The sequence below is a fragment of the Triturus cristatus genome, chromosome 5_1 (assembly GCF_964204655.1).
Source record: "Triturus cristatus chromosome 5_1, aTriCri1.1, whole genome shotgun sequence".
Lineage (NCBI taxonomy): Eukaryota > Metazoa > Chordata > Amphibia > Caudata > Salamandridae > Triturus > Triturus cristatus.
In genome coordinates this window covers 383,559,320-383,583,337 of record NC_140587.1, presented here as the reverse complement: position 1 = coordinate 383,583,337, position 24,018 = coordinate 383,559,320, and the positions used below count along the sequence as shown (strand labels likewise).

Here is a 24,018-nt window from a genome sequence, read left to right as displayed (position 1 = left end):
CGATAAAAATCCAACATACATGTAATAAGAATATAACTTTAAAAAGGTTTCAAACAACTTAGTCCATAGAAAACTATGGATGTGTGATTTCTCACAAAGTACCTAAAGATGCGACAAGATTCACAAGGCCAAAGTAGCCGCAGAGAAAGGAAGCGTTGGAAAACACAGCGATGTGTCAGTTCCTGAGTCCTTGGGGAGGCAAAATGAGGTGACAGTTCTGCTGCATACAGGGGAAGTGATGGTCGAATCCGGACTGTAGGGGGTAAGTGAAGTGTTGAAATCCAAGACGATTCTGGTCTACTGGTGATGCATGGAAAAACTTGGTGCACAGGTACGTGCTGGGTGGCTATGCAGCGAAGCTTCACGTCACCCGGCGGGACTCGGTGAGGCTTGTCATCGTCCGGCATCAGTTGGGAGAGACTTTGCACTGCTTTGCAATACTTTGTGCAGGATCTTGCAGAGATTAACTGCAAAACCCACCTCTGAGGCCCTGTAACTGGAAGGAGGCATCTCAGGCAAGGGTAGGACTCACAGATGGCAGTTGAGCAACACCAGCACATTTGCAGGAAGTCTTTTGTGCCCCTGAGACCTCTTAACAGGACGCAAGCTCTACTCAAGCCCTTGGAGATCTTCTTAAAGCAGGGGGCACAGCACACAGAAAGTCCTACTCCTTTCCTTGGCAGAAACAACTACTGCAGGCCAACCCCAGGCACACAGCAAAGGGGCAGTACCTCTCCTCAGTTTCTCCAGCTCTTCTCCTTGGCAAAGGTTCCTCTTGATTCCAGAAGTAGTCTAAAGTTCAGGGGTTTTAGGTCTAATACTTATACCCCAAAGTGTTCTGTCCTCGCTGGTGCAGCATAACATAACACGTGTATTTGGGAAGCACACTAATCAGCCATGGGTCTCAAAGCTCTGAATAACAGATCTTTACTCATTTTATCGACCTCAGATGGATGAAAGGCTGAGTGGACCCACCGGGATTTGAACCTGTGTCCTTGAGGTCGAACACAGGCCCCGGAAGTATTAGTCCACTAAGCCACCAGACCCAGCTCAAGCTCAGCATGACCACAGGGGGTGGAGACAACATTGTGAAAGGGAGACAGGCCCTATTCAGGTGCAAGGAAATCTTCTCCCACAACTCTGAATTCAGCTAGGGTCTATTCAGCCCAGCTCTGAGTCATCTAGGAAGTGCCAGGCACACCTCAACCCACGCAGTGGCTGTCTACAGTGAATGCACACAGGCAAAGGCACACAGAATGGTTAAACAAGAAAATGCCTACTTTCTCAAAGTGGCATTTTCAAACAGACAATTAAAAGACCATCTTTACTAAAAGATGTGTTATTGATTTCTGAGTTCAGAGAGTCTAAACTTTATTTCACTATCTTGTTCCAATAGGAAATTATATTTATAAGATGTTATAAATAAACTCCCAGTCTACCCTATGGGGCAAAATAGCCTTTCAATAGTGAAAAACGAAATTGGCAGTATTTCACTATCAGGACATGTCACACACAGTACATGTCCTACCTTTCACACACACTGCACCCTGACAAGGGGGGTACCTTGGCCTACCATAGGGGTGTCTTACATGTAAGAAAAGGGAAGGTTAGGGCCTGGCAAGTGGGTATACTTGCCAAGTCGACATGGCAGTTAACAACTGCGCACAGGCACTGCAGTGGCAGGCCTGAGTTACCTTTTCAGGGCTACACCTGTGGGTGGCACAATTAGTGCTGCAGGCCCACTAGTAGCATTTGATTTACAGGCCCTGACACACACAGTCCACTTTACTAGGGGATTATCAGTAAATCAAATATGCCAATAATGGATAAGCAATCATGTTCACAATTTACACAGAGAGCATATGCACTTTAGCACTGATCAGAAGTGGTAAAGTGTCCAGAGTCCTAAAACCAAAAACAACAGGTCAGGAAAGAAAATAGGAGGAAGAAGTAAAAAGTTGGGGATAACCCTTCAAAAAGGGCCAAGTCCAACAGCCATTACTTAACACCCCAACAGCTAATATAAAATATGGGTTAACATTTTCTTGGTACACTATAAGTATGGTGTTTGAAGGCTTAGGCACTTGGGGCTATGTTTACTAATGTTCTGTGCGTGTTTGCATCATACTTGCTTCGAATTCCAGGATCTTCAAGAACAGAATATTGAGGAACTGCTGAGATGCAGGGCTGGTGTCTGTCAGATGCATACTAAATTACATTTACATTCCTATGCACCAAAGCACAGGCTTCTAGATATCATAGTTCTTAAAATATTTTATTAACATTTTCACAATTACACAACCAGTACAAAACAATGGTAACAACAGAATAAAAATAATACCTTAAATGTCATGAAGTGCTACATGGAAGGGGGCGTGGCCAGGCAGCACATCAGAACTGCTCTGCTGTATGCCCTGATTATCCTGCTCAATCCCCCTAACAGAGGCAGCATCCACCAACAGCAAGTAGGCAACTCCATTCACACTGCCCAGGGACACATCCAAGTCGTTGCTATGCAGCGAAGGAGCCACAGAGAGATGGAACCGCGCTGCGAGTCCATGAATAGGAGCGTGGCGGCCTCCCCTCGCTGCCCGCCCCGTGCAGTAAAATTATGCTGTGGCAGACGGCCGGAGGAGCAGAGCCAAAATGCCGAGGCAAGAACCGCCAAGAGTGCTGTACCTGGCATGAGGCATCGTGGCATGGACCTAGAGCATCGTGCCGGGATGGCCTGGTGATGGCGACGGAAGGGCCTTGTGTGAGTGGCGTGCCTTTCTCCAGTGGCCACGGACATCCACCCCAACCTAGCCGCAAACTCAGGGTAGTCGAGTGGGGACCCAGAGGCTGGAGGTGAGGAGCAGGAGGGCGGAGCATCACGCTGGTGGTACCCAGGGTCGGGTCAGGGCCTAGACCTGCCAGCGCCCGAACATCAGCCTGAACCTCACTCTGTCCCCCTCGCTCCTTCACTTTGTAATGCCTGCCTGGTGGCGCCAGCACGGTCGGGCCCCAGTGGACACTGCCCACATCACTGAGACAACACACGCCCTGCCTTCGCTGGGAGCCATGGAGCCAGAGTGACCCTAGGGGCCGCACCTATAGGCTACAAGGTGCGGGGGCCCCCCTGCAGCAGACCGCGATATTGTGACTGGGTAGGCATGAGGAACGTACGGATCCGGACCTGGGGGTCATATCGGGTCCAGGTCTAGAGCGCAGGGAAGGGCTGTGTGGCAACGCCTGTGCCACAGGGCTTAAGGGCTAGGCCCCTGCTCACCCATTCGGCCTGGACCTGAAGCAGTAGAGGCACGAACCAAAGGCCAATGCAAATCATACTCCTGTGGCGCACCCCTCAGCATGCATATGCCGACAGCCCAGCAGCTGGTCATGGGCTGACTGCGATTCACCTCTCTCCAGTTGCCTGTGTGCTCGGAGGGGCCGCAACAGCCGCAAGCAGAGCATACTACCGTGACCCAACACCAATCACTGTCGGAGAAGATGGACATGGCCCTGAGCGCTGTGGGGAAATTGGGCACAACAATGGAAACAACCCGCTCTGCCCTAGAGGCGTAAATTGATAAAGTGGCCATAGATTTCCCATAGATTTCACACTGCTGCTCGAGGACCATAAGAAGCTGGCTGACAAGGTGCAGACTCAAGAGACAGCCATCATGGAGCTGCGCCCAACCACTAGCTCAAACACGTCTAAAGTGCTTGATCCCACGGACCGGTTTCAGACACTTAAGGAACGGCAGGACGATGCGGAGGGCCAGTCATGGTGCAATAACGTGCGAGTAGTGGGCTTGCCGGAGGATTCAGAGGGTCAAGACCCTGTGTCCTACGCAGAGCAGTGGATAAGAACTATTATGCTGGAAGGGGACACTGACCCGCCCCCCAGTTGTTTGTTGAGTGGGCACATCGTGTTCCAGCCCAGAGGCCCCCCCCTGGAGCACGACCTAGGCCTTTCCTGATCCAACTCGTCAACTTCAGGGACCGGGACGCTATACTACGGGAGACCCGGAAGACCTCAGACACAACAGTAGACAATGACCATGTTATGTTCTTCCAGGACTACACAGCACAGGTCCAATGACGCAGAAGATCTTTCCAATCGGAAAAGAAACGTCTTCAGGAACTAAATATGCGCTACTCCCTCCTTTTCCCAGCCCACCGCCTCAAGGAGGCAGAAGGTACCACACATTTCTTCGAATCCCCCGCGGACACCTGGTCATGGTTGGAAGAACTAGGGCTATCCTCCGGCCGTCCGGAGCCTGGAGCCACGGCGTAGGCATGACAAAATACCACCAAACGTACCAAACACCAGACAGCAGCGTCACCGGCCACGCAAATCATACCTCCCAACTTGGAGAAAATTATCACGGATCGTCAGTGGGTCCTATAGGTCGCGGTGACACTGGGCGACCCATCCCACAGTTCAGACCTGGACACTGAATCCAAACAATCCATGGCTAAGGATGAGCAGCTCCAGTCGTGGTCGGAAGGACCTGACTCTCCCCATCCCCCGGAGGTGACTCCACAAACTGCTGCCGATAGCATTTAATGCCTGACGCTTCAGCAGATACCATATCATCGTCCCATCTCCCCAGCCGCTATGGAGTAAAGATTAGTCGACCCTCAAAAACCCTTTCCCAGCAGGCTGAGTGCAGACCAGGCGGAACTGGGCATCAGACAGTACCCCACCGCGCTACACCGCCGTGCTGTACCATTTCGGCAAGCTGCAAACTTCCTTGACATCTGCTGACCTCTGGCAGGGGTCACACCAGCGGCAATTCATGAGGTCACTGTGATGAAGCCACCACTGCACTCCGTAGCCCCATCTTGTACTGACACTGTTTGACACAGAATGTGTTTGCAATATGGTTTGGGAGGGCTCCTGTTGGGTTTTCACTCTGCTGAAGTTTTTCAATTTTACTGTTTTCCCTCCCCCATCTCCTCTCTTGCACCATATACTACATTATATTCCAAATGGGGTCAGAGTATTCACATACTCTCCATGCCAATAGGCTGTCATGCCAGAGGAGGGTGGGGTGCTGCATTCGGAAATCATGCACCCAGTTATGGCACACATATCATCACATGGAATGTAAGGGGCATCCAGACTCCATCTAAGCGCTATGCCATATATTCGCATTTACAACATAGAGCCGCTAACATAACGCTGCTGCAAGAAACCCATGTCACGCAGTTGGAGATCACTAGACTTCATAGGTGATGGCGCAGACAGGTGTTTAGCATGGATTTTCCCACTCATGCACGGGGGTCATTAGTTTGGGTCCGAGCCGGAACACTATTTATAGCAGAGGAGGTGATCACTGACCTGGAGGGGAGATACGTTCTAGGCTAAACGGGCAGTCCATTCTCATAGGATCCATTTATGCTCCAAACATAGAGCAGTCAGCCTACCTGCAAGAACTCACCCGCGTGCTTGCGCCTTGGGCTGAGATCCTGTGGTTGCTGGGTGGGGACTTTAACTCAGTGCTTGACACCTTCTTAGATCACTCTTTCCCCCCACTGACGTGTACCCCTGACTCCTCTATCGCTCAGGCCCTGTGCGACTGTCTTATGCATTGGTCTTTAACAAACATTTGGTGCGCTCTGCATCCAGACACCCACATATAATCATTCGATACCCACCTGCATGGCCTATATGTGCGACTGGATTGGATTGTTGGCTCCTCCTCGCTACTGCCGCTCAGTTAAACCATTGACTATCTCGACCGCACACACTCCGATCATAACCCCCAGACACTGGAGCTGAGTTGACAGGCTGGCTTCCCACCAGTCCCCACCTGGCATCTTCAGACGACAGCACTGGAGGACCCTGCGTTTCCTGCCTTGATAGAAGTCGCCGCCACACAATACTTTAAGGACAATGATGGTTTTACAGATAGCACCCCCTTGGAGTGGGAGGCATTTAAAGTAGTCGTCAGAGGGCACAGTATGGGACTGGTCTGAAACATGTGCAAGCAACTCACCCAAGATAGGGAAGCTAGAGTAGGACCTACTACTGTGCGAGGCCCATGTGGCATTAGGGGACTCACAACAACTATGCGAGAAGCAGCGCAAACATATTAGCCCTCTTGAAAGGCTACATTGCCTCAACTACAAAGCACACTTGGCGCGTACCCGCGCACTGTCGGATAGGCCCGGCCGAATGATGGCTTGGCCGCTGCGCCAGGAGCAACCCAGGCACCCTATACATGCCATATGCCCCGCAAGCGGCCCCACAGTATACACCCAACATGAGATACATGAGGTGATGTCCAAACATTACGCACCCACCAAACCACGCTAGATCAAGAGCGTTCCTCTCGGCGATCCGACTACCGATTATCACACAGGAGAAGCGCGAGGCATTGGGCGACCCAATTGAGCAAGAAGAAATCAGGGATGGCATATCGGAATTAGCAACGGGTAAAAACCCCTGGCCCAGAATGGACTACCGTTTGAATTCTATAAGGCATACGCAACAATACTGAGACCACGTCTCCAAGCGGTCTATGCTACCGCAATAGACGACTCCTCCTTCCCGCTCTCACTAAATGAAGCGCGGTTAGTTTTGCTGCTTAAACTGGACCGAGACCCTATGGACCTAGGCTCCTATAGATCACTAGCTTTGTTAAACACTGATTATAAAATACTGGCGAAACTGTTAGCAGACCGGCTAGCACCCCTAGTTCGATCACTCATGCATGACGACCAAAACGGGTTCGTAACGACACGCAGTACCTCGCTAAACTTTTGCTGATTCTTTAGTGTTGCCGAATATGCACCGCGGCAATGTCCTCATGCGGGATGCCTGATCTTAGATCTGGAAAAGGCATTCAACACCCTAGAATGGGACTTCCTATTCGCAGTACTGCCACTTCATGAACTTGGGGAGGCCTTCATCAAGATGGTCCGGTTCCTGTACGACAACCCGATAGTGAGGGTGAAAACAGGTCCATATATGTCAGCCCCCACAAAAGTATGGAAGGGTACCAGATAGGGATGCCCTTTATCTCCATTGCTGTTCTCACTCACAGTGGAGCCACTGGCGGCTATGCTTCAGGTGAGGGGCACGGACTGAGGAATTCCTCACGGTGATAGTATACACATCATGTTGTTTTACGCGGATGACATCCTTCTATATCTGAGGGATACGCACTCTATCCCAGGAGAGGTAGAACACATATTAAGAGAATTTGCCGCAGTGTCGGGCTGGTGGCTAATGCATCTAAATCCTGCCTCTACCCATTTGACGCAGACTCCCCCGACCAGCAATATGTTCTTGATGGCAAATGCATTAAATGAAGGGCCCAAACCTTCCGATAGCTGGGAATCCAGGTATACCTTCGCCCAGCGGACCCGCTTGAAGGCAACCTGGGCAGGGCAATGGCCTCCATCCGGTCGCAAATAGCAATCTGGGGAATACACCCCTAACCACCATGGGCCGCATGGCATTAACAAAGATGATAATCCTGCCATGGTTACTATATTATTTTGCCAATTTGCCTGTATATCTTCCACCGGCCCTTTTCAAAACACTGGAATAATTGGTGAGAGGCCATATCTGGGGGGCCTCCCGTTACAGAGTAGCAATCCGGAAGCTATACCTGCTGAGAGATCAAGGAGGGCTTTCCTTACCCAACTTGGAGCACTACTATTTGGCAGCCCAGCTACAATGGGTGGCCATATGGCTCTCGGAACAGCACCTGGCGGACACTATGTCGGACCTCCCAGTCCTGACCCATAAGACCCTTCTCGCCATCGTCCACCCGTGCAGTAAGCTGAAGTCACCACTGTAGCTCCTGTTAACTGTGGCACATAGATGCTACCGCAGAAGCCTGCACCTGTCGCAAAACACCAAATCGTATGCCCCTGCACTCCCAATATTAGGCACACCAAGCAAGCATGGTGCCATCACAACCCGAGAGGTGCGCCACCTTATTGACAGTGGTATACAGGACCTGGGAGATCTATATTATGACGGAAATCTGTTGTCTTATGCCTCACTCACTGATACTTATGGGGTAGCACCGGGGCAATGCCTTAAACACCGAGCGATCATAGTCGCCCTGCATGAACATTGGAGAGACATGTGCATAGAGTCACCTACGCATTTAACCATTCAATACCTACATGAGATGGGGAGGGGCAGACACCTCATAAAGTGGTTTATGGCCTCCCTTTGGTCTCACACAGCAACACCGTTACTCTCCCTACACGCACACTGGGAGGAAGATCTCCAATGCCCTTTCACAGATACCGAGTGGGACAGGGTACTGGAGGGTCGGATAGGCATCCCGCGCAACATGCGTTTTCGTCTATTACAATACTTCATTACGCGGAGGGCACACCTCACGCCAGCGCAAATTAACAATTTCTATATCGGATTGACCATTGTCAGGCCGCTAATGCAGACTTATTGCATATGCTGAGGAACTGCCTGAGGCTGGGGGAGTACTGGGAGTCGATAGTGTCAGCACTAGGACGCTACACGGGCCGAGCCATACCCCTAAACTGGGAGACTGCGTTCTGCACTTGTATGCAAGCAATAAAGGTTTGTGAGTTACTTCCCGGTTTATGGCGCTAAAGTTGATTACTGCAAAGAGACTGATCATGAAACATTGGCGCTCGACGGAACCCCCAGTGGTGAGGCATGGTAGCCCAATCGCAGACAACTGGGATGCAATATTGCAGGAACTCTTGAGCAGTGATGAGGTCCCAGAGCCCAAAGCAGGCCCAATGGCACGCGAATAGCAGTGGAGCCCCTGATATGTAACCTGACACATCTAATGACACGCATGATAGCTATGCGCTGCACCTGTACATGAATATCCCAACCCAGCTAGAATGCAGCACCTCCATGCCCTCCCAAACGTGCAATCCACCCCCCAAGTGTTGTTGTAGCGTTATAACCTGCACTCCAGTTGTTCAGAGGTGTTCTGCCCACCCATGCCCCCACCCAGTTGTTCGTAGTCACCTCCGATACCCCTGCCACTTAACATCCCCCCAGCAGCGCTGACACAAGAAAACAGAGAGAACTCATTCCACAGGTAAGTGACCCCTCCTCCTGAACTCAGCTGCAAGGCACAGGGCACACATTCCTGAACATCTACCTGTGCCTTGCCTATAACACGCAATTATTATGTATCTGGGACAGCCACTCAATTCCCTCTGCTAGGCAACAGCTTCAACCGCCATCTATGCATCCTTCGTTTGAGCTGTGCCCGTCAGAATGATAAACACAGTGACTGAATATTAAAACGCGCTGGGGGGGACATGCCCCAAAAGCCTGATCGTTTATTATCATCAATGTTGTTCTCACAGTTCGTTTTAGGCATAGACTGTCTAATTCTGACATTGCAGGCTGGTCTTCCATATGATTTGTGACTCCCCAGCAGCCGACCTGTGTCCCGTATATGTACCACCGCATTTTTTCCTAATGACAAAATATTGTATTCTCCATCAAAATTTAATGTGTATGTCGGGATCGTAGCATCACGAAACATTGATGATTGTGCCAATAAATTGTTTAAAGGAAAATTACAATAAACAGATTTAAACAAAAAATTAAGCACTACATGGAAAGCAATCAGTTGCCCTCAGCAAGTTTTTGGTGTAAGAAGACATGCCGTTCTTTCGGTTTGTAAGTTAAGAGACCCCAAAACATTGTATGAATGACCCCCAAATAGTCTAGAGCTTCCAGAGGCACACTAAGGCCTGGTATATTGGTGTTGTCGCTACTCTACAATGATCCACAAGCAGTGTTTCGTGAGGACTCCGTTTTACCAGAATACAATCATTTTTTGATCTTCTGTGCAATTCATATCACAGTTGACATGTTGCTAGAATAAACCAACCCCTTCATCAATTGCCTTGACCGCCCTTGAAATTCTAGGGTGGCCTCTCCTCCTCCACAGTCCTGATGAAGACCCGCTTGTGACATTCCACCAAGTGCCCATAGGGTTGAAACGTCGACGATCTATTTTGGCACATATTGCAGGACATAGTCGCTATCAACTATATAATTTGTTTAACGTACTTGTCACTGCTTCTTGAATTTGGCCCTCCAAAACAAACCGCATCTCCCCACTACCACCTCACTGCACTGTGTATCTATATCACCACTGAGCACTACTATCTCACCATTGTTTATCACTGTATGAATTTTGAAGTGCAAAAATTCTGCAATGTATTTTTGTTGTATGTAATTTGGTTCGCATAACGAATGCTATCAATTATGATACATAAATTAATGAAAACCCCTTTTTCTGTGTTCTTGTTCCTTCCCCCATTTGCTTAAGAAATGTTCTAGCTTTCAGAAATGTATCATATGTTATGCTGAAGTAACTACGGCTAACCGCAATACGCATTGTTTCTACCCAAGGGAACCATTGTTCTTTATATACTACAATGATCCACGGCTGCTCACTATTTCTTAAGACTCTGTGACTCTCCAATGCTGAGAAATATCTCTTTTAGCGATTAATAAACCAAGTGCCTTGATGCATCTAGAGATTTCTAGTCCATCCAGGATGTTCTATCTGGCTCTGTGAGGGCGTAAGACAATCGTGTTCCTAGCGCCTTTGACAATGTCCCAGCCTAGCCACTCCCAAATATTAAAGCTACACTACAGCCCCAAACTATTTTGAATAGAATCTCCTTCAGCTGTTTGACACTGCAGGCATGTGGAGAAGGAGTCTCACTGCATGTACTTCAAATCATGATCATGTGCCGATAAACATACCTTGTGGGTGTCATTGATGTGCATCAGTTGGCAGTGAGAGGGAATTGTGATCCCCTGAGGAGACTGTTGTCCTCTCCAAGGGGACTCAGGACTTTGCCCCAGGCAGCTGTCAGCACTGCAAAAGTATCAGGTATATTCAAACCTACCATTTTATACACCCTCAATTTTTTGTCACAAAAGCTGGTTATTAGCAATTTGGCCGCTATGGAGTTGAATTCTATAACTCGGTAACACGGTATAAATGGTCATCTGAGTTGCAGGTATCCAACAAATTATATAGATAGGAGCTCAAATTCCTCCTTCATTTCAGTATACAACTTGATCCTAAGACACAAAAGGATCATCTCTGTCAGTCTGTCTTGCCAGCTCATTGCCTGCAGAGTCTCTTCACTTCAAACCTAAACACCCATCCTTGTCATTGGTGCAAGTACTTAGACACCGCCCGTTGTGTAGTGGCATCTGCTTTCCCTTTGTCCACAGTGCAGTCCAATGGACATGATCTGCATGTGGGAAGAATAACTGATCTCAGATCAAATAGGATATTGTGGACTCCCCTAAACGTGCACACAGCTGAAATTCCATCTGTTTCACAAACTCTATCTTGCCTTTATAGATCTTAAAACAGCCTTTGATCTAGTCCCCCGTTCGACTCTGTGGAATGTCCTTGCCAGTATGAAGATTCCATCTTACTTACTGGCTCTCCTAATCAAATTACATGAGGGAAACTTCGCGCAGGTACGCTGGGGTTCCCAGGGCCAAAAAACAGAGAGAATCCCAGTGAACAGGGGTGTCCGCCAGGGATGTGTTCTTGCCCCTACTCTTTTTTCACTTTATGTGAATGGTGTAGTGGAGCACTTGTTGCAAGTCCCTTCCGACGCACCATCCCTGGCGGGCGAACGCATTCCAACTCTCCTGTTTGCTGACGATACTCTCCTACTGTCTAAAACACCCATGGGTCTCCAAACTCTACTTGACAGTTTTCAAACTTTTTGTAATAATAGAGGGCTCATTATAAATTCTGCTAAAACCAAATACCTAATTTTGAATCCCCCAAAAAAGTTAGGTCGGCCCCCTGTATTGAACACAGTTAATCTTGACAGGGTAAAAGAATTGGATTACCTGGGCATCCGTATTTCAGACACAATGCACTGGTCAACACATATACAAAAGATGCTCCTAAATCATAAGCGGGTCACTGGTGCCCTTCTTAGAGAGCATCGAACTTCTTCATCTAGGCCAATAGCACCCGCTCTCGAGATATACAAAGCTAGAGGTGTAAGCTCAGCACTTTATGGTGCTGAATTATGGGGTATGAATAATATCGACGAGCTCGTTAAATCTGACTCGAGTTTCTTTAAGGAACTGATGGCCCTACCTCAGAGTACACCTGTTGTACCCCTACTATTGGATTTAGGGTGTCAGGCTCTGAAAGATATGGCAAGAGTCCGCCCCCTTCTCTTATGGGCCCGGCTCTGGGGCACCCCGGAGTTAGTGAAGTATGCCGAGGGCTTGTCTGAAATTCTTTCTATGCCTTGCTGGTATAAAATTAAATGGTTAAAGGATGTTAAGACCTTACTGTATGATCTTGGTCTAAAAGATGCTTGGGTGAATAGAACCTCTCCACCTAAATCTGAACTTAAGCTAATATATTGGAGATGGGTTACTGCGAAGAGGAACTCAAGTTCTCATGGTGCTAGATGCACCATTAAGTTTTTAAGGCTCAAGGATGAAGTGCGTTATGAGCCTTATCTTGATATTATCCAAAACCCTTTTGATCGCGCACTTTATCTTAAATTTAGGGTTGGCACACTCCCAGTGCGCGAATTAACCGCACGCTGGAAACCCCCACTACAAACACCACCATTCTGTCCTTTCTGTGAGACCAGGCCTGAATCAATTGCCCATATTCTATTTGCATGTCCAGAGTAAAAAATCCCAAGGACATACTGGCTCAAACCTTTGTGTAGAGAACTTGGGACAAGAGACTATACCATAGCCTTGCGCATCTTTAAATCCGATACAAGAACTTTGTATGTTTGCGCTCTTTCCAAGTTCCTTAGGTGGGCCTGGCTTTTAAGATCTAAAGCCCTCGCAGTCTAAATATAATGCGGATTAATTACTTTGATACATTGATCCTTTGTTATCTTTTTTAATGAAATTGTCCTATTTATTATGTCTATATGTATTTTTTATATCTCATCTGCTTAGGAACCTTGGTGTTGTTATTATTTTACCCTCAAACCCTGTGATTTTACAACTGTTTTTCTTTATTATAATTGTATGTGCTTTCAAGATATATTTATATCGAAATAAAGCTTTCAATTCATTCACAAACTTTGCAACATATTTCCGCTAGCTTGTTCCTCATTCAGATGTTTTTAAGTTAAAGTGTTCTCTCAAGATGTGATTGAAAGAGATATGCAATATAATCTAGCATTATTTCCATCGTAGATACTATTCTGCATGTGATTGTAGTAAAAAGGTTCCTCTGCCATCACCACAAACATTGCAATGAAGCAACCATCAAACTCTGTGCCTTAAATACAAATGATATCACCCTTTCAAACTGTGAAAATAAATATGCCTGTTCCTTCTAGAAGTTGCCTGAACCTCGCAAACAGTGCTTACATCATCAAAGAGGCTTCTACGTCTCTGCCATTGGTAGATATACCAATGGGTTTTTACATCATTGAACACTACTACACTAATCTCACAGCAGTCAAACTGTGATATGGAAATGCATGAATGGTCCTTCTTTAATGAGCATTGTAATGCTGGGAACAAATCTGGATATTTGCAAGTGTTTGCATACATTTCAAAATGCCAAAAAGACCCAGAAAATGGGGAAAAGTTTCACGTGACCAGAATATGTAAGTGCAAATTGAAATTCGGGACCGAGAATGGCCGAAGCAAAGGGATGAGTAAATTTTAATGCAAAGAAGAGCTACAGAACTTCCAGTTAAAATTGGAAATCAATTTATAGCATATAATGAAACAGCTCTAAGGAAAATCATCCAAACATTTGGATGGTAATCAAAATTCATTTCTACCCCTTTGTGTGGATCTTTAGTCCTGCCTGTACAGATGCCTAGGAATGCCCCGCCTCCTTCTGGCCTCTGTGCACAGCCTGTTTAAGGCAGTGCTATCCTTGGGATCTGATTGAGTAAAGCTGCCTTGATACTGCTCTCTGTTGGCTGATTGACCTCCAGGATCTGCATTGTCTGTCACTTTTCCCCAGGAAAGTACTCTGAGGGCACCATTTGGTTATTTGTAGCACTTTACAAAAACTCCTAACAAATTCCATACATGAAATCAAGCACTTCATAACTGTGATAGATCAAGAAAGAGTATGTTTGGATCAGTTTGATGGAAGATGTATAATTTCCGAATGTGTCAGAAGTGCCTTGGTATTTGTACTCTGAACATAAATGTTAGATAATTGATGCAGTGCTGATGCAGCACTAATCTGAGATGTTTGATGTAGGTTGAATATTGCTCCTATCAGCAGCATAGCACTTCACAGCGTGTGTGTCTGTTGTGTAGTAGAGTCTCTTGAACAGCAAGTGCTCTAGCAGCATTGCACTTTACAGGGAGCACAGCTTTGGAGTAGCCAGAGTACCTTGAACAGGAAGTGCTGTCACATAGAAGGCCAGGTCGTGTGACCAATACCTCCTGTGCATAACTGAAGGTCATGTGTAGAGGTATGTCCACCGGAGGACAACGGGCAAAGTGGGCATATTTGTCTCTCAAGCTGGTTCAACATCTAAACAAGCTTTTCCATTGATCCACAGCGAACACTACAACCCTGAGAAGAAGGACATTTAATCGGGTTAGTGGATGATGTTGCTATGATATGTATACAATATCAACTGATAAACATGTTGTTGTCATAATGTTTTATTTACGGAAGGGATTTCAGGGTGTTGAAAAGGGAAATTAAATGAAGATGCTTGTTACATTTTATGTCAAATGTGATGTAAAGATAAAATATTTACCTCTAGTAAGGCTTCGCTTAGAGGAGAGAATAATGAGTATGTAGTGGACTTGTACATATAGGAATATTAGGAGGTAGCAAAATGACTGGTAAAGATATTCGAAGAGTTTTTGTGCTTCCAATGATGTATAGATTGACTAATCTATTTATATTTATGATTGTAGGGAACATATGGTCCTCCTATAGGTCACTGTATTGTAACTTCAAATCACCCATCCAGTAGATGATTCTGGGAACCGTATTCTCCCTTTGAAACCTGTTTTTTCAATATGAAGAGGTTAGTTTCAGACTCAAATGCCAGACCCTGAAAAGCTTCAGAAAGATGGTTTTTGTCCTGTTCTTTTTCGAGAGACACTGGTTGGCCAATGTTCTTTGTTTACTTATTGTCAATTTCGAGGACATTTCTTTGCAAGGTTTCTTTTCTCCATGTTTGTTCCATATGGTTTTGAGCTGGTAAACGGACAAGAAGAGCGAATTTACCATTTGATCTTTTCTGTATTTGGAGAAATGCTTCACCAAAAACAAAGTGTATTCTTGTGAGAAGAACTAGTGGGCGGTAGTATGTTGACTCCCTTGCAATACCAAAACAAGAGATTTAGGAGACACCTCGTTTTACTAGCCCTGACAATTTGTGGAGACATTGCAATTACCTTGAAAATGGCATACACAGAAGTTGAGAGAGAGAGAGAGAGAGAGAGAGAGAGATAAATGAAGGGAGCAAGCTGGATGTCTGCTACCATGTAGGAACAAAAACGGTGAATGGTTCCCATCCCTGTTCGCAGTAAAATACAGGAAACATTTAAAAGCATTAGGGTGTCCCCAAATTCTTCAATTAGATACTTGAGTGTTTTAGTGGTAGATAAACTGCTACTGATGGATCTCTGAGCTGACATGTAGGGTAATGTAGCGTTTAGAATTGAGAAGTCACGAAGCTCCAGTATGCCTTGTTTACATTATATTTGTAATCCAGCTGGATGTTAGATTATTTAATTTTAAAACTAATTTGTACACAGGAATTGGGCTTCTATTCAAAAGAGAGAAAGTGTTTGTGTGAGTGTGTCTGTGTGTGAGACAGAGAGATTGATATTAACGCGTGCCAAAGGCCGCAGCAAGATATTGAATAACAGAGGTGACATTAGGGTCCCTTGGATAACTAAATTCACATAATAATCATTTATGTATTTCCCGAGGGATCAGAATTCATAGCCCATGTGATTTCTACACATGGGATAATTACAGATTTGATCAATAATGCAACCTCGCAACTTTTGAGAGGGCTATTCCTATAGGTCAAACCTGCTGATGAAATTTACAGGGTTAAAATACCCAATAATTACCACGACGTGCGGAATTCAATGGGGTTGGCACAATATTCTGCTTGTTACATACATCCAACTTCTTAGTGCAAATTAAGAATGGGAGGTATTTATTTGCCCTGGTAACTGCCTCACCCTCGGTGCCAGTATTTGCTGGATCTGCTAAATACTGAGGGGCAGATTTATCAAAATGTCATACAATGCAGCGTTAGCAAAACACCTTGTTGTGCTGTGTGACAGAGAGAGGGAAGGAATGTTACATATTTAACATATTTTGTGCATTCCTGTCCTCTCCTTGCGCCGGCACACAATATGTGCTGCCTAATGATAACGCTGGCACCCTTGCACCATGGTGCGTGCCTGTGTTCTAGGCAGGAATATTTTTGCGCATGAAGGGACATCTTCCTGCACAAAAACAATCCTTTGAGGCTTTTTCCTCCTTCTACATGTGCTGCAGAATGCAGAATGCAGCACACATAGAAAGAGGAAAAAACGAGGAGAACTAAAAAACTTTCTCCTCCTTACCCCTCCCCTGGGAAGGCATAGCATTGTTATGCATTCCCAGGTCTACCACTTATGGTAAATCTGGGAATGTGTCAAAATCCATAGGTGGGTGCGTGGAAGCACCTACACTCCACCTATGGAACGTCTTCCCCGGCAAGGGAGTGACTTGCTGTGCCTTGCGCTACTCCAGATTTACCAAGTTACGCAGGGCCACACAAGGTGGCCTTATGTGGCTTGGTAAATCTAATCTAGGTTTTGCATCATCCTGCGTCCCATTCCGTGGTGGAAGTGTGACACAAAACCTTTAATAGATATAACTGTTGATCTCATGTGGGGCACTCATAATCAGGACTGTAGTTATTCAAGGCCCCATTTACAATATTTTCACGCAGGGCAGCGCCTCAAGGCTTCTTGCTGCACTTCCCTGCGTCAAAAGAAAAGTCAGGAATGCACCATATCTATGAGATGCGGTGCGTTCCTGTCCTCTTTCACAGCGCTGGCCTGTGGTGGCCGCTCCCTTAGAGCAGAGGAGTGCCGCCCCCACTGCCAGCAAATAAAACGATAATAAAATTGGCTTTAAACACGTTTTATTGTGGTTTCATTTTAATCCCCTGGACCCACCCCCAGGATTCTGACGAGTCTTGGGGGCGGGTCCAGAGGATGACAGTGCTGGTGGGGGAGTGGTGGGCACTCCCTTCACTGAGCATGAGGTGTTTGGCCGGTCGTCTCAGGCCGGCGAAACCCCTCATGCGCAGTGAAGCTCTCTCCAGCCCCAGCTGCGTTGCTGGGGCTGAAGAGAGCGGGTACAGGCTCCCAGTCTGCTTGGGAGCACAATTTGCCGGCGCTCAGGGTAATCCTTAAGCTGCTGTCATGTGAGAGCAGCTTCAGGATTGGCCGCAGGGTAGGCTGGGAAGCTGTGCCCAGGGCCAGAAGCAGGAAGAGCGCATGCAGCGGGAGACGGCTTTGTTAAGGTAAGTTTTTTTAACATTTATTCTTTTGGCCCTGAACCCTCCTACCTCCTCCAGCCGGTCTGCCCCCCCACTTTGCCAGGGGACGGGTCGCAACTGGAGCTGGCTCATGAATGGCTGAAATGTACCAACGTAGGCACCCTTGCACACTGATGCAAGGGTGCCTGCGTTGAAATCGGGTTTGGTTTGTGCAGGAAGGGACACCTTCCTTCACAAAAACGCATCCCCAGATTTACGCTATGTTGTAAATCTGTGAATGTGTCAGAAACATGCGCGTTGAGTGGGAACACCCACTTCAGTGCACATGGCACGCCTCCCCATGCAGTGTGAGGCAACACAGCGACTTGAGCTGCGTTGCCTTACACCAAATCTAGGAGATCCTGAAAAGCCAGGCAGGGTAACTTGCCATGGCCTCGTAGATGTGGGTAAGTCCAGTGCGCCGCTGTAATGTCAAGAAAAGTGATATTCCAGCAGCTCACAGGGCTTGTAAATAAGCCCCTTAGTGTTGATCATTTAGACAGATGCTTGCAGTCCAAGCAATGAAAGCACAGACTGACTGATAACCACGGAAAGTGTTCAGAACAGAATGAAGAATGAAAACCTAAGTAGGATCCAGCTATTCAGGAATCTATTCATGTGTAAGGGTGCAGCCATGTTTTTTTGCCACAAAGGATTTCAGCACAGTGATGTGTGTTTTTTTTTTTTTACTTTACATAGCGGAGGCACATAAAGCAGCTTCTGAGAAGTACTTCATGCTAGTACTAATAAATTAATGCGCACTATATTTCTCCTTTTTGATAGGCATCCCTACAAATCTGAGGGTGACGCCGTCCGTCTTGCATACTTGGAATTTCCTTGCGGAAACAGAGGCAAGCGGAGTAGTCGAGCAGCGGCTTTAAAAAGGCAGACTAAGTTGTGGTTTTCACCTCGGACTATTTATTTGCCTTGACACGTCCATCACTCACAGCCAGTAACGGTGCTGTTTATTTGAAGTCACAAGCTGTGTCAGCCTCGCGCCACAAACACGCTCAGAGTCCAGTTTCCCTCTTCTCGTTAAGTCTGAGGGAACACGCAGGAAAAGAATCAGTCACCGTGGTTGTTGCTGCCAATAAACAGCCAGGAGATGTATATGTTTCTTGAAGCCCACTGTTGAAATGTGCAGTTTCTTGTCATAAAATAGATCGATGGAGTTAACAACTTGCTGAGCGGAGCCCCGGGGACATACCTGGGTTTCGACATCTGTGAGCTTTCTCGTCTGCTCGGCCGTCTGGCTCAGCAGACTCGTGCCGATCTCCAGCATGGTGGCCGTGTGGTTCTGAACGGCGTTTTGCTGCATCTGCGCCATCTCGGACTTCATGTTGTCCACAATGTAACTCTCAAGCTAGGAGGCAAACAACAGAAGAGGACACTGTTAGAATAAGCCTTTAACAAAACAGAAGTATTGGCAATATTGCAGAAACTCATTTCTAAAAATTGTGAACAGCAGCAGGCTTTTTAAAATTAAAATGCTTTCATTAAGAAGGTTTTACTAAGAAAGGAACTCACTGGAAAATGTAACACATATTCTACGCTGCCCAGATTTACCATATTGCTCAATATATTGGTATACAACAGCACTATCTATCAAGAAAAGGCCTTATGAACAGCATGATTCACTGGCGTATAGCCATGTCAATCAAATTGGAAAATGTGAAGCCAATAAGCAAAGTTTTTCCTTCAAAAACATTGAATATTGAATTTCAAGGAAATGCTGTTAAATGGATTGCTTCCTTCCTCACCGAGAGAACTCAGCCTTACACCTCGGGCCCAAAGAACACCTACGGCGTTCCCTAAGGGCCCTCACTGAGTCCAACCCTGTTCAACACATACATGCCCCTCCTGGCCATGCTGGTCAAATCCTATGGTATGAACATCATATCCTAAGCTGACAATGCTCAGCTCATACTCTTCCTATCCTCAAACCCCACTAACCCCAAACCAATTTCCAAAGGTGCATGAGCAGTGTACCCAGCTGGATTCAAAACAAATGCCTCAAACTCAACACCGACAAAACAGAAGTACTCATCTTTGGGAGCAACACCTCCCCATGGGAGGACTCCTAGGGACCAGTGAAACTGGGCCCCTCACCCACTCACACAAACCATGCCAGAAACTTCGACATCAGACTCGAAAACAAGCTTACCATGAAGAAGCAGATAAACGCTGTCTCCTCAGCCTGCTTCCTCACCCTGTGCATGCTCTGGAAAATATTCAAATGGCTACCCATCAACACCAGATGCATAGTCACCCAAGCCCTCATCACCAGCTGCCTGGACTACAGAAACTCCCTCTACGTGGTCATCACCTAACAACTGCAAACCATCCAAAACACTACAGCCAGTCTCATCCTCGACCTCCCGAGAAGAGCCAACCTCAGAGCGCTCCACTAGCTCTGTGTCCAAAAAAGGTGCCAGTTCAAACGGATTATCCATGCCTATAAGGCCCTGCACAACAAAGGACCAGTCTACCTCAACCACCGACTGAACTTCCGCCAACCTGGCAGACAACTAGGCTCCAGGCTCCCTCTCCCATGCCCACATGCTCCACTTCCACAAAAGCAGAAGCGGTGTCCTCACCTTCTCCTACCTGGCCGCCAAGACTTGGAAGAGCCTCCTACTTCACTTTCGGACTGCACCCACCCTTCATAAGTTCAGATATGGCCTAAAAACCTGGATGTTCAACTGACAACTCCCAGCACCAATCCCCCTTATTTGCCTGGATACCGTCATGGGTGATAAGCAGCGCTATACAAATCGTTGATTGATTGAAGCATGCAGCTATGACTAACACATAAGTCTCAATCTAGAGTTTGACAGACAGGGATACACTTTCACAAATTTGGTTGGAATACTCTGTCGGCCAAACCAACGATCCACCCACCCTAATTAAAGTCAGACGGACACTCATCATTCCAAAGCTGGAGCTCCAACTGGAACCACCATCAGAAAGCATACTATGATATGATGGGCCATAGGATTACGGACATTAGACTTTCCGCCCTATTAATAATCTTTAGAGTAAAATATCTTATTGTTTTTTTTCTGTCCATCACTGCCAGGAAAAACGTGGGGGGCTCCAACAGAAGAATACAAAAATGCCCAACATGCCATGGAAGAAAACTCCAAGGGTGTGGTGATCATTCGTGATAACTAGCAAGTCGCTTCAGAGGAACTGCTATGACGGTGGATCCTTTGAAGGCACAAAGATCATTGCTGGGCCAGCTGTAACTTCTAAATGTAGCAGCCTTTATTCTATCAAGATGGCAAACGTATTGTCCTCTGCCACCCTGAAAGACAGTGTAAAGACTCCCAAGGTCTAAATTATGCCATATCCACCAAATTGAGAATACATCCACACCACAATAACTGCAACACACCATCTCCAGCTGAATCAGGCCACAGTCTCCCACTGTAACCCTGGAATTATGTGGATGATTCGGGGTATTCTGAAAGTACTGGAAAGCCATACTAACGATACCATGAGTACTATACAAATTCGGAAAGCGTCATTACCCATGTGTGCGGTTACAATGCAAGTGGAACAACCCTTGCCTTAACCATGCATATGCCTTAACAATGCATACGCCTTAACCACGTGTGTGCGTGGTTAAGGCAGTCAGGGCTCTAGTTGCAGAGAGCATGGGCGGGAAGAGAAACAGGAAAGATAGGGGCAGAAGGACCAGGATGCAGTTTGTTGAGTAGGGCTGGTGGCGGTTTTAGGACTCATGGCAGGGTACTTGTCTGGGGTAGTTTTTAGGGCTGGGGCTGGGTTTTAGAGCTCAGGGCGGGGGGAAGAGGCAGTATTCAGGGCTAGGAGACAGTTTTAGGGCTCAGGGTGGGGGGTCTGGTGTTGGGGTAGTTTTTCAGGCTGGGGACTGGGTTTTAGGGCTCAGGGTGGAGGGCAGGGTAGGTTTTAAAGCTGATGCGGGGTGTATTGCAGGGCTGGGGCCTGGGTTTTAGGTCTCAAGGTGGGGGGACTGAGGAGTGATCTTTACCACACCAATGCATTTGCCAATCATTCCTTTCCAACGAGATTCATTGTAAAGACACGCATTGTTAAGGCATGCCTTGTTCTGTCATACAATCTACAAATTCCACTAACACAAAAACAACACTTCCAAGAGTAAATTCTCACCAATCCTGAATCCGTGGTTCAGGATAATCCACTTGGTGCAAAATCAGTTTATAGTTTGTCCGCAACATGTTTTGGTGTGTCTGTGTGCACATAGATGGATGGCGAAATAGCTAAAAACACCCTCTGTGTTGTTCTGTCACTTCCCATTACCATTACATGCTAAGATTATACTTCCAAACTGGATTGTTACATGTGTAAAGTTTGGCTTGATTGACAACAAGCTAATTGTGCACTTCAATCTACATAATCACCAGACACTGGAACATAGTTTTCTTTCTTGCATAGGACTACATTTATTTCCCCTTCTAGCACACTACTACATACCTGCTGCATTCTTTTATTTGAAAACCCAAAGCATACTCCCATCTCTGTTATTACCATTTGCTCATGTATTTAATTTTGTGTAGTGTTATATTGCATGAATATAACCGAAACAGCACTTTACAGTAAATCCGTAACATAGCAAGCGCATAATTGCAGGTAAGGAGTTACTGTTATGATGTTGGGATAAAGAAAATCAATGTATTAAAACAGAAGAAATGTTACGGAAATTCAGACCTAACTCGAAACAAGGAAGAGGAAAGGAAGATTATGGGGATAAGGGACATGATAGAGGGAAGGGGAGCAAAAGAGCAGAGGAGAGGCTAGGACATTCTAGTCCAGAAGAAGAAGTCCTCAAGATAGAGGAGATGATGAAGATGGCAGTGGCTGAAGGTCAGTGAGAAGGGTCCAGTTCGGAAAAGCTTTAGTAAAAAAAGCTGCTTAGGATCCTTCCAGAGTTGGTGGTGGAGTGAAGAACAGTGCCAGATTCCAGTAGCAAAGTCAGTATAATGTTGAGCCAGAGTGCTCAGCCCATTTGAATACTGAGGGTTTCAATAGAAAGGATTTAATTCTAAGCAGGGATTGTTGGTCTTTATTGGTTTTCAACATTTAGTGAGATAAAGCAGAGGGCCTGTGTGAAACCTTACGAATAATACAGACGTCTTGTAGATGGGATAAGGCAAGCGATTGGAGAGCTTGTAATGCAGGGGTCATGTGATTGCCACCAATTTTAAAGCAAATCTGCTTCTGGAGTTAAGGTGCACTTTTGATTACCTGTTATCTTTACATTGTCTGCCTTTAGAATTGTATCTGTCACTTAAGAGTGCATCGATAGATGGAGGAATTTTCAAAATAGAAAAAAATTGCCTTGCACATCATCAACTCATTGCTACCGAACCAATCCCATAGAGCAAGTAAAACAGATTTTCAAATCCTATGTGGTACACTCACAAATAATGTCCACTGTGTTTCATAGACCCTAGAGTGGCTGGGGCGAGTCTTCCCTGGGATCTCCTGGCACATACACTCAGAAAGTGAGAGAAGCCTGTCATACAAAATCCAAGACATTGATTTCAGAATAGGCCCATCATTTTTACTTACTCATGATAGGTAAGTCCAAGCACACAGAATCAGAGTTGTCCTTGAAGTCAGGAGCATGCCAAGTTCTTCACACAATAGGACATATTTACCTGCCCAAAGGTGACCTATGTTTATATTTAATTCCAATAGTGCAAACATGTAGATACAAAGGCAGGAGCCAATAGCTGCATTTATGGAGATGACAAAAATAAACACCATTCTAAAAACATGCTCATGAAATAAATTCACTTTCATACCACCCTGATAACCTGCAAGTCCGTGTCAATACTAGATTCATACATACACCCTTCATCTTGTTCCTCTCATGTGTGTAAAGATGTAATCCCACTAATTATTGGAAGTTCTGCTAGCCCCGTGATGCCTCTACAAGCCATTAATAGTTTCATATTCTATGTCAAGACAAGCATTAGCATTCAGCCATCTTACTACTTTCAGATGATTTGTAATTGTAATCTGTTTGTTGGAGCATTTTGAAAGTCAACTAATCACTCTTAAATAGCAATTAATCCTACAATGGAAATGTGCAGAAAATAGGGTTTCTTCTGAAAATAGAAAAGATCAAATATACTAATTATTTTCCACCATCTTTATGTTTCCTTATGAAAGTCAAACTGAGTAACTGCAAAACATATCCTTAAACAACAGCAGAACATCAGGTTTCAAAGTCTAATTTTATTAAACAAATCCATATAATCATAATGGATGACAAAGGCTAATACAGAACAATAGGGAAGCTCAATTATTTAGATAATGACAAGAGAAAATGTGGAACTTAAAATTATTCCCTGAAATGTGATCCTCTATTTGGGCATTTGCAATTATATGTATAAAAGCTGTGTCAACCAAGGAAATTAAACTCTTCAACGGTTCCTGAGAAAATTCCAATAAACAAATATA

The 24,018-nt window shown here is 45.9% G+C and overlaps 1 protein-coding gene across 1 annotated transcript in view; it reads right to left on the bottom strand.

The window, feature by feature from the left end:
- The window catches only part of ANGPT1 (angiopoietin 1), a 966,748-nt gene that overhangs the window by 492,252 nt on the left and 450,478 nt on the right, over window positions 1–24,018 (bottom strand). Inside the window, exon 2 of the mRNA XM_085605097.1 lies at window positions 18,752–18,907. Coding sequence (XP_085461223.1) covers window positions 18,752–18,907 — 156 coding nt within the window. The remainder of the gene's footprint in view (window positions 1–18,751; window positions 18,908–24,018) is intronic.